This window comes from Apodemus sylvaticus, chromosome 16 (genome assembly GCF_947179515.1).
Source record: "Apodemus sylvaticus chromosome 16, mApoSyl1.1, whole genome shotgun sequence".
Classification (NCBI taxonomy): Eukaryota; Metazoa; Chordata; class Mammalia; order Rodentia; family Muridae; genus Apodemus; species Apodemus sylvaticus.
In genome coordinates, this window is record NC_067487.1 from 42,466,183 (window position 1) to 42,478,790 (window position 12,608).

The 12,608-nt window shown below is 33.0% G+C and overlaps 1 protein-coding gene across 1 annotated transcript in view; it reads right to left on the minus strand.

Moving 5' to 3' along the window:
- The window catches only part of Hcn1 (hyperpolarization activated cyclic nucleotide gated potassium channel 1), a 383,720-nt gene that overhangs the window by 109,479 nt on the left and 261,633 nt on the right, over positions 1-12,608 (minus strand). Inside the window, exon 4 of the mRNA XM_052159963.1 lies at positions 90-308. Coding sequence (XP_052015923.1) covers positions 90-308 — 219 coding nt within the window. The remainder of the gene's footprint in view (positions 1-89; positions 309-12,608) is intronic.

Sequence of the window (12,608 nt, forward strand, 5' to 3'; positions counted from 1 at the left end):
TTAAATGAGGAATATTGGTTTGCTAGTTTGAACAAAATTCAATTGTTATGAACAAGTTAGTCAGAGATATGAGAGAGCAAACTACATACCTTCTCTTGATACTGCCTCCTTGAAGAATCCAAAGACTGGATCAAAGCTGTGGCATGGCCGACAAACATTGCATAGCAGGTGGCTCCAACGATCATGCTCAGCATGGTGATCCAGAGGTCGGACATGCTGACGGGGGCTTGGGCGCCATAACCAATGCACAGCATGTGACTCATAGCTTTGAAGAGTGCATAGGAATATTGTTTTCCCCACGAATCATTCTGAAACGTGAGAGAAGAGAAAATTAACTGAGATATTAGGATAATAAAAGGCAAAATAAGGAAAACTTATCTGCATAAGCGTTGGGAAGTAACAAGTATGGAGAGTAACAACTAGCATAATTTCTAACTGGATGCTAACCAAATGACCCAATGATGTTCAAATATGATCTATTAAAATAAGACCATATTTGCAGCCAGGGCCATGTGTACTGCTTGGTTGGTGGTTTAGTCCCTGGGAGCTCTGGAGGGTATGGTTGGTTGATACTGTTGTTCTTCCCATAGGGTTACAAACCCCTTCAGCTCCTTCAGTCCTTTCTCTAACTCCTCCATTGGGGACCCCACTCCCAGTGCAATGGTTGGCTGCGAGTATCCACCTCTGTATTTGTCAGGCTCTGGCGGGGTCTCTTAGGAGACAGCCATATCAGGTTCCTTTCAGAAAGCCTTTCTTAGCATACACAATAGTGTCAGTGCATCAATGGGAGGAGAGGTCCCATGATCACAAAATTACTTTTGTACAAATAAACCTTGAGCAAATGACTCTTAGAAATGTAAACAAAGAATATAGAAAATAAAAATATTAAAAAAATAAAAATAAAAATAGTTTTAAAAAAAAGAAAGCTACAGGGGGAGAGGGTATGGGGTAGGAGATCTGCCGAGGGAAAACTGGGAAGCGGGATAATATTTGAAATGTATATAAAATAACCAATAATATATATATATATATATATATATATATATATATAGTATTAATTTTCATTGATTTTATCAAATTTATGGTTTGTTTTTTTTTAATAGGATGTGATGAGATTTTTAAAATCCCACACTCAGGACTATTGGAGTAAATTATGCTTACTAATAAAACAAACAGCCACAGTTAGCAGATAGAGGGATTTAATGATACTTGTTCCTTACTAATGAAGTGTAAAGACTTACTGTGACATTACTTTGTTCAACCTAGAGATTTCAAGTGTACAAGTGCACACATTTAATAGTTAAAATCTCAGCTTATTATAAAACAAGATACTTATACATTTATTTGTTAGGTTATCCTGTTCTGAGAGTATAATGGGCCCACATAAAAATGTTACTTTGTATGTTATTTCAAGAATATGTCAAGGTTCTCAAATTGTTCATATTTTACAAACAAGAGACACTTAGATATTCCAGGAACAAGAAGGACATGTTAAAAGAACAAGAGAGTATATTCTATTAAACTCTTCAACATACCCATTCTTTTAAAATAAATTATATTCATGAAATTCCAACCATACCAACAAACCAAAAATCAGTTCACTACAAACCACACTACCAGACTTTTAGCTATATGTTTTATTCAAAAAGCAATGAAAACACATTCTTTTGTTTTATAAGGCCTTAAACCTTTTCTCACATTCACACAGAACTTCAATTATGAACCTTCAATATAGCAACTGTTATCTCCTGGGTATTGGCCACCTCATGTGCCTGAATCTGACGACATACCAGAGCTGGAGTCATATCTTGGGACTTCTGTAATAGTGTACTTTTTCAAACTGCCAGATTCATTGAACCTTTTCTTTTGTACTTGTTGAATGAGATTGAAAAGAACTAAATTTTGGAGATGACTATTAAATGTCATGCAAAGTGCTACTTGGAGAAAGTACACTGTTAAGGAACCTTGACATATTTGCATAGAAGTAGCATAATTAATGTGTCTAAGGAAATTCCTAGTTAAAAGGCACTTTCTGTTTTGTGTTCTTTTTCTCCAGTTAATTTTTCTCTCTGTGCTCTTGATTGTACTGGAACTTGCTGTGTAGACCAGGCTGGTCTATGGAGATCTGCCTGCCTCGGCCTCCTAAGATTAAAGGTATGCACCAGCAGGCAAGACCTAGAAGGGACTTTAATTCTATTTTTGTCATTTATATCTTAGATTTCATAAGTGTCAGTATAGAATATTAGAATGCTGGAAAGGAAATTTGTATTTTTCTCTTCTTCTCTATATGGTTTTATTTTATTTTATTTTATTTTATTTTATTTTATTTTATTTTATTTTATTTTATTTTATTTTATTGACACAGGTCTCTTTTTTTGTAACTCAAGCCATTCTGAAACTTACTGTGTAGACAAGACTAGTGTCAAACTCATAGAGATGCATCTGTCTCTGTCTCCCAAAAGCCCGGATCTTAGTGCAAGTGCTACCACATCATCTTAAGCCTTTTTCTTAGGGTAATACATTAAGATAGTACCCAAAGTGCCAAACTTGCCTGTATAAAGGTATCTTTGTACATTTATTTTTCTCAGCAAATGTACACATGGAAAAACATAAGGCTAACTGTATATCCTACAAAGTTTCTTACTTATTAACTCTCAGACAACTTTCCTACTCATTATACTTTCTACATATCTTCTTCTCTTTTTCATCACTTATATTTACCAGAAAACCAGTTATGTAGCTCTTTGTACATTTCTCATAATCATGTAAATATTTTTACACACACACACACACACACACACACACACACACACGGAGAGAGAAGAAGGCGGAGAGAGAGAGAGAGAGAGAGGTGCGTGCACATGCCAGGAATTCTATACAAAAGTAGATGACACACACATCCCTAGGTACTATTTGGATCACACAAAACTCCTACTCAATGATCTGTGAGCCATACAATTGTATATCAATTCAGTGCTGTTCTTGCTTATGACAGTTGATTCATCTGTTTTCTACTCTTTTTTAGGTTTTGCTACTATAAATGATTATATGATTAAAATCTTTATGTGCACTCACATACATATGTATATATGTGTATATGTGTATATGTGTATATGTGTATATATGTATATACATATATGTGTATATACGTGCATATGTATATATGTATATATTCTTTAAATTATATTTTTCAATTTTTTTAACATAATGACCAAAAATAGCAACTTTGTTGCAAAACAATGCATAGTAAGTACATCATGAAACTTGTTTATTTTAGTTGCATTTCCGTGACATGTATTCTCAAAAGGTACTTGTACGTTTTCCAATTGACCATTAGCTTCAGTGACATTCTTGTTTTATCTTTACTAAGTCAGAAACATCTGATGAGTTTTGTTTAAACTGAAACTTTACATAGTGTTTCTGGGACTAGTAAGTAGTATGGTTATTATAGAAAATAGTATAGAGATTCCTCCAAACTTTAGAACTATGATATGATTGATCCATCTTACTAATGGATATACATTAAAGGAAATAAAGTCAGTGTGAAGAGAGTTTATACATTCTGTTCATTGTGGCATTACTCACAGTTGCCACATAATGAACAGAACCACAATGTTAGTCTCTTGATGATAAAGTATAGCAGAAATAAGTATATTATTCACCAATAAAAATACTCCAGTCTTTCTACTTGTGAAAACAATAGTAGTGATCAGAAAACATTACAGTAGATGAAATAAGAATTATATAATCTCACTCATGTATAAGATCTAAAAGTGCTATTTTTATAAATGTTGAGAGTTGCATGGTGGTTAAAAAGTCCTGGTATGCAGGCTTATATGGAAGGTGATTAGTGAGCAGTAGGTTATTATTGGACAGAAGCAAGAGGCCATGGTGTGTGCCTATACATCAAAGAATAAATAATACACTGCAAATTATGAGAAGCTAGTAAGGATTTTGACTGTTTTTAATTATAAAATGTGCTTGTGACGAGCAATATGCTTAACTTGATTTAAACATTATACAAGATACACATTTAATAATATTTGACATGGTATTACTTTAATATATGTCATTTTGTATATTTATTAAAATGTTAAGCATATTGTCCTGTATATTTTCTTAATATACACTCAGGTAGGTTTTTTTCCCCTCAATGTATCCTTTTACCATTTTGAATATGCTTTGATGAAACTATAATTTCAATTGTGGTGGCATTATAATTTATTTTAATATATACTCAGTGATAGTACACGATTTCTATACCAGCAGAATTTAAGGTGAATAACTCTGTTAAGGGTTACAATGAATTAAACAGGTAAAAGCATGGCTAGTCAATGGTGGTTGTAGAAGAAACAAGGTATTTAGGCTCAAAGTATGACTGAGAAGAGGCTTACAGTTCACGCCAACATTGGTGTTATTAGGAGACCTGAAGGGATCGGGGTTTGTTCTTGAATGGGATTGTTGGACCTTAGATCCTTTTATTTTTCTTCTTCATTTTAGATATCAAGTCATGTCCTCTCATTTCCTTTTTTCTCCTTTTATTGAAAAGTAGATTCTTTTCTCATTCAATATATAGGGATTAGTGCCCTCATTCTCCACTCCTCCCACCTCCTCCCTACCTCTGCCCCTTTTGGATCCAGTCCCTTCCTGTTTCTCATTAGAAAAGAACAGAATTCTAAGAAATAACAACCAAACATGACCAAAGAAAATATAATAAAATGAAGTAAAAGCTATCATATCAAACTTGAACATGGAATCCCAACAGGAAGAAAAAAGTCTCAAGAGGAGACACAAGAGTCAGTGAACCACTCATTCTCACTCTCAGGAGTGGTTTTAGGAATTCCCCTAAAACCAAAGAATACTGCTCTAAAGTGTATTAATAAAATGACTTCTAATAATAATCTGCTATACCCAGAGACCACTGCCTTAGAGAATCTTTCTTGCTTTCTCCATCAGTAGATGGGAACAGATGTTGATACTCATAGACATACCTTGTATGGAGAGTCTAAATGGGAGGTCTCCTTAAAATCCCTTTCTTCTGAGATCAGGGACTCCCAAGGAAGAGGAGGCAGAAATAGTTTAAGAGTCAGAAGCAATGGAGGACACCAGGAAAACAGTCTTCTCAATCAACTAAGCAAGGTGCTTATGAACTCAAAGAAAAGCATAAGCCCTATGTGGATTTCTAGCTGGTCCTCTGCATTTTATCTATAAGCTTAGTATTTTCAGTGTATACCTGACTGTAAAAACAAGTGGGTGTCTCACTTGTGTGCCTGCTCTTGGGACTCCTTTCCTATTAGGTTGCCTGCCGTGTCCAAGTTCATCTTATTATATTTTATTTTGTCATATTTGGTCATTATTTCTTAGAAGCCTAATCTTTCCTAGGGAGAGACAGAAACAGAGAGGATCCAGATGGAGGGAAGGTGGGAAGAAAGCAGGAGGAATAATGGAAGGGGAAACTATAATAGAGATATATATCATGAGATAAAAACCAACCTTCAATAAGAGAGAAAAAATTCACTTTCCATCATAAATTATGTTAGTCATGGGGTCTTATCACAGTAATATTAGCAGAGTAACTAATTCTGATTATCAGGCAGCAGTTCAAATATTCTTGAATTTACTAGTTTGTCTAAACTGGCCTTGAACCCATTAACCTTCTTCCCTCGGGCTGCTTAATGTTTGTTTGAGACAAGTTATCTCTGTCTTCTGCTAGCTGTCCTGGAACTCATTATGAAGGCTAGACTGGCCTATAAATCACCAAGATTTACCTGCCTCTGCCTTCTGATTGCTAGGATTAAGGACTTGTCTAGCTTTGCAGAGGCTCTTGAATTCTGAGATTAAAAGCTCCTGTGACCATACTTGGCACAGGTATTATTCATACCATTCCTAGACAAATACTTAACAAGAAGCAGAGAACAAAAATGACCTTAGAGACCATGGATTAGTCAATAGAAGTAATAAATACTTTTAATTATATCACATACATTATTTTTCTTTGTACGTATGTGTGTGGGTATATGCCATAGAAGACATGTAGAGTTTAAGGTCAGAGGACAAAATGGAAGAGGAAGTTCTTTCCATACACTATGGATATACTGGCCATTGAACTCAGATTTTCAGTTTGGCAAATGCCTTTGCATATTGAGCTATCAGGCCAGATCAAGAACTAATATGGAATCCATGTAGTTTAGTACTAGAGAACAGAATGTAATTGTCAATTTCTACTGCTTTTGTTTTTATATGTAGACTACATTTATAGACAAAATATTAAGAATAAAATACAAATATTCATCATAAATATCACATACCTTTGTTTTGATATCATAAATATCAAAACAAAGAGTACCTAGGTAAAGAATACCCAGAAGCTAAAATGATGTAAAAATCCAGAAATAAGTCTTTATTTAATAATTATTGTTAGTGTTATTATACATTTTATCTCTATATTTCAAAAATCACCCCATTACCTTTTAGCCTACAATTATAATAATAGAGCATAATGCACTGTAGACCATATATTTAATGTACTTTAACTTATAGTGCAAATATTTCAAATTATATATAACTTAATTTCTAGTGAAAGTAAACAAAGAGATTGCCTGTGAGATAATTTAATCAAAACCTTGCCTTATCTTCTTTCAGTTAAAAAACAAAAATCAACAACCTTCCTTACATTAAAACTTTGTATTTTTAATGTGCTTTACTTATTTAATTAATCTTCCAATGAATAATTATCATTGATGATAATTTGTAAGATGGGAACATCATTCAGTTAGAGAGTACCTGATAGTATGCAGGAAGCCAATGCTGTATTTCTAGTAGCAAAAACCCAAACACACACACACACACACACACACACACACTCAAGCACATAGACACAAACATAAGCACACATGCATGTTTGCCAATTTCACCTGAGAATTTTATTGTAAAAGTAATATAGTTTAAAAAAAAGTAATATAGTTTAAGATTTTTCCTAATTTGAGCATAAAATATTTTTAGGCATTTTTCTGAAGATTTTCTAAATTTTTCTCAGTTTGGTATAATATAAATTGCAAAGAACTATAAATGCTTATCATAGTGTGTTCTAGATCTTTACATATATTACATCCTTATTCATATTTAGCATCTTAAGCATAAAAATGTCAAACAAAATTTTCAACCCATCAGCTTCCAGAGAAACTGTAAATTCATTACTAAAGAAGGTTAAATATCCCTTTATTAAATACCTGAATTGTTATTATAATATATAACAAGTACCAGTACAAATATGCTAAATAAATACAATCTCAGGAGAATATAAGATACAGTTCACTGAGAGTGATGTATTCTCAAAGAGTCTGGGGCATAGTCCCATGCTCGTAGAAGTAAGAGCAGTGAGAGATCAGTGAGCCTAAGTTATTTGATCACTGTGTTCAACCTATCTCTCCAATTACAGAAGAAATAAATGTGTTACTATATCACTTATAGAGACAGAAGCCACACAGGTGCATGGGGAAGTCTGTGACCAGATATCTGATTAGATCAGATAGAGCAGAGTATATGTATGTGTATGTGTATGTGTATGTGTATGTGTATGTGTATGTGTATGTGTATGTGTATATGTGTATATGTATATATGTGTATATGTGTGTATATGTATATGTGTATGTATATGTATGTATATTTTTTTTTCTGGAAAATAACAAGTCGTGAAGCTGAACAGGTTGTCAATTCCTAAGAGTATATGTTCATTTGAATATGATGTCATTTTAGTTCATATGCACCTGTGACTATAGCCAGGGCAGGAGACATTTGGTTTTCTTCAGTATCAGAGGCTGGAAGACCAAAACCATGACTTGACTTTGGCACTGTCATTGTACAGCGAGTAGTGGTTGCAATAGAGTTATAGATGCTTTCAAATATAAATTCAATTTTTTTACTTTGTTAGTAAACCTCTGAAATAATTAAATAGAAATAGACAAATTTCTGACAAAGAAAAATGACTAATAAGTGCTCTAGAGAAGTATCAAGCTTAGGCGCAAATTTTACTTATAACATTTTACTGCCCATATAAATGTGGTCAACTTGGTTTGCAGCGTTCTTAGTCAGAGCTTGTGTGAATTAGTTTTCAAGGAGACTGAGAAAGCAGCAACTTGTCATGCCATTTATAATATCAAAGACTTAGCCAAAGGAGTAACCCTTCTATTAAGATATTTGTGATGGAACAGAGCTTTATTAAATCATAAAAAGAATAAAACTCTGTCATGTCACATCAAATATCTAAAACTAGAGCTCAGTGTACTAAGTATACATTAGTATGTTTTCATGGTTTGAATATGCTTAGCCCAGGGAGTGGCAGTATTTAGAGGGCATGGTCTTAGAGTAGGAATGTCACAGTGGGTGTGGGCTATAAAACCCTTACCCTAGCTGCCTGAAAGTCAGTCTTCCACTAACAGCCTTCAGATGAAGATGTAAAACTCTCAGCCCCTCCTGCACCATGCCTGTCTAGATGCTGCCATGCTCCTGCCTTGATAACAATGGACTGAACCTCTAAACCTGTAAGCCAGCCCCACTTAAATGCTGTCCTTATAAGACTTGCCTTGGTCATGGTGTTTGTTCACAGCAGTAAAACCCTAACTAAGACATGTGTTAAATAAAATGAGCTGGACTTTGATAAATAGTGTATGCTTACTTTCATTTGTGGAATCTGTGATGAAAATATAGTCTATGCTGGGCAAATGGATTGCTTAGTTGAATGACAAATCAGTGAAGAAAAGCAGGAGAGAGTTATGGTATGGGGTGTCATTGAAAACATATTAAATGCAATGACACATATAAATCAAATGTCAGGATGAAATAACAAAATATCTCATTTTCTATGGCAATTTAAAATTTTATAAAATTTATGAAATAAAGTCAAAGCAAGTTTATTATTCAGTCAAAAAAAAAAAAACAACAAACAACAAAAACACCAAGTAAGTGGGGGGCTTGCCTTTCTTTCCCCTTGTTTCTTGGTCAATTAATCCCTTGAGTTCTCTGTGTACTTTTTTGGGCTTCAATATTGATGATTAAATGCAAAATTTACAGAAAATGGATTTATAAATTAAAAATTAATGATGCTTAAAATCATGGCTATTTTTGACATATTTACTTTAATATGGTACATTATCCTAGGAAAAATGAAAACATATCAAAGTGTGGTTTCTGTATTAGCTCAAGATACTAAGAAGTCTGTAACACTACTTATAAAATTATTTCAAATCAAAAATTATTTTAAACATTTATAGTGCTTTCACCATAAATATCTTTTCAGAGAATAAAAATATTTTATGGCCTACTTCTTTCAACAAGTAGATTGAACATTATTAATTTAATAGTACAATTGAATAAATTGATTTTATTTAATTATTCAATTATTTAATTGTAAAGCCAAGTAGTTTTATAAGGCTGACTTTCAAATTCATTTCTTTTAAGATGGTATTTTTGAATGGTATACATCTATTAATTTGATATTTTCACATGTTGGTCATGAAAAAAAATCTTAAGCAAAATATGCACAATGAAATTGTAAACAGAGACCCAGAAGTTTTTATGAATTTTATTTGTGTTGGGGTGTCATATTATTTGAGCTATTTGACCTAGGACACACTATTTAACTCAAACTGGCCTTGAACTCATCCTAATGGTTCATCTTTCTGGGTACCAGAATTGCAATAATGAGTCACCGATCCTAGGTGAATAATTTGTCCTCTAGGCTCAAGTTTCTCCTCTAATTAAAGCTCATTCCTGGTACACAAATGATGTAGAATAGTTAAGCATATAGATTGCTCCTCTGATAATAATTTTAAATTATTATATTATAAAATATATCAAATACTTATTTTGGTAATACAAATATTTATGTTTCAGATAAAAAAACAAATCATTAGATAATAGTTTTAGATAATTCAAAGACTAGGCAGTTTATGTAGAACATCACTTGCTATGAGGATAATTTGCATTTTTAAGAGTATTAAGTGGGAAAAAGGATAAAGGCTGACACATACAAAGACTGTATATTTAAGGGCAAATAATCATAAAGCTTTCTGTTCTCTACTTAATGTATTTTACCTACTAAAAGATTAAACTGATTAATGGTGTTTGTCTATTTCTATGATTGATTATAATCTACATGCGTATATTAATACTTTCCACTGCTATGTTCAATTATGACCTTTTCACAATTACATGTCATGGGAAATCATTAAAACCCCATTTCAGGTATGGGAATAGCTAAGACAGAGAAAACAAACCATAGAGAAAACAAATTTGTATAAGAACATAAACTACTTAAAACTTAGTCCTTTATGTTGAGGTATATACAGCTTTCACTTTTTCACAATAAAAAACATACCTTTTACTAGTTCTGACCCACCACCTCAGCAAAGGTACAAGTTTGCCTTAACATTTAATGTATCTTTGTGTATTGACAGAATGCCATAGCTTTTCTATTTTTTCCTTTCCTATATGGATTTCCACAGGGCTTATGATTTTTCTACCGTAGCTAAGCACTGACACTGAAATGAAACCAGATACTCTTCCAACAGTTTTACTAACACATTTATAGAAAATTGCAATTATAAAGGATATGGGAAAATACCTTGTGTATTCATTGAGAAAACTAAATTTTCTGCTATTATAACTATTAAAATGTGTCAACATATATAATATATCCAGATGTTTCAGTTTTATTTTACTCTACGACATAGGAAGGATGCATTTTGTTTCTTGTCCTGTCTCATCTTGTTTGATGATCATTGTATGATACACAAATAGATCCCAAAGAAATGTGTCTTTATGGTTTTACAAGTATTATTTTTACAATAATGATCAGAACCACAAGCAAACATATCAATTATGTTTTATATAAATCTCATTTATAACAATATATTAGAACTTATGATTATCCCAATAGCTAGTGGAAGCTAGAACATCCTACTTCATATTCATCCTAAAAATAATGATACGATTCAGAATTCTGTTAACTTGCCCTTGGCCTCACTGTAAGGGTGCCTGATCTACTGTCTATAGGCACAATACATTTTAGGCAGCACCTTAATTATTATCTTGTCTTTGGTTCATATAAGAGTTTACGAAGAAAAACAGAGAAAGTTCTGAATAAATTATTATCACTTTGATAACTCTAGTCCAAGTCAAATTATTATTAATTTATACCTGGGCAAAACAGTATGCCACACAATGTCATCTTTACTACCTAGTGTTGCTATAATGTCATCAGTCCCTAACACTACTTCATGACATCAGCATTTAACAAAATTGAAATTGTATAGCAAACACTTCTCTTTTACAAAAATCCTATCTATCTCAGGATTAAGTGATCATTTTAACAGCTGTGTAATAATTATATAAATTATCAACTACACATATTAGTAAGATCTAAATTCTGAAGGAATCATCTTAAATTGTATATATGTAGACAAAGCCTTCAGCAACAAGTAATTTCAAGTTGTTATATTGCAATCCAAGAGATAAGCCTGGGGAATACTTTGCTGGGTAAGACAGAAAGGATTGAGCACTCAGCTATTTTTAGAAGCCTAACTCTCAACTTAAAGCTCTTATCCTGTGATGCCACTCTCTGTGTTCTGGGTATTCTTAGCAGGTAATGCATCTGTTTCAGCATTCCTTTGGGGATAATCTGTTTTGACATTTAAATCCACATAAGCTTTATACAAATGCAAATTTTATGATTTAAAGAATCCTCTATCAGAATCCATGAACAATTCCACAGAAAATTCAAACACCAAATAGTACTGAGAAGAGGCAAGAGGCAGAATGTATTTTGTTAAATTAATAGAATAATACTACAGTTTTCTCTCTGTCTCTCTGTCTCCCTGCCCCTTCTCTCTCTCTCTCTCTCTCTCTCTCTCTCTCTCTCTCTCTCTCACTCTCGCTCTCACTCTCGCTCTCCTGTGTGTGTGTGTGTTGCTATGAGAGAAAGAGTAATAAAAAGAGAAGGTAGAAGAAGAAGGAAGGAAGAGAGAAATAACGAAAGAGAGATTCATTATAAAATATTTAAAAGTTCAGTCTAGAATCTTTCCATCATATCCTTGCATACTTCATGGAGACTCATCTGGAAGTGTGTAACAAGTAAGTACAGAAAGAGGAATACTTAAAACAAAATCTGTTTCCTTTTTTTAAAAACTTACTGCTTTTAATTGTACAAGCATACCAAGCTGGGAAGATGGTAATTCATACATAATTCCCATTGTCAATGAGCTCCTTTAGATTCTCAAAAATAAGAATAGAAATACATGGGCAAATGTTTGATTTGACATATGGCATTAATAACCCAAGAAAATAATGTGAAGCTGTTTCCCACCAAATGGCAGGCTAGTTCTCTTGAAATCGTCATAAGGAAGCTGATTTACTTGTTTTCTTGTTAATTAAGGAAACTACCCATTTTATTTCTCTTTAAAGAAATAATGATTTTCCCAGAAATTCTGATGAAAAAAAAAATCCCAGCAGACATAAGATAATTCAACTGATACTATATCTCATTGATTAGCCATAGTTTTTCAACAGTCTTATCAAATGATCTCAGAAGTTGACCCCGAGATCCTCCTATG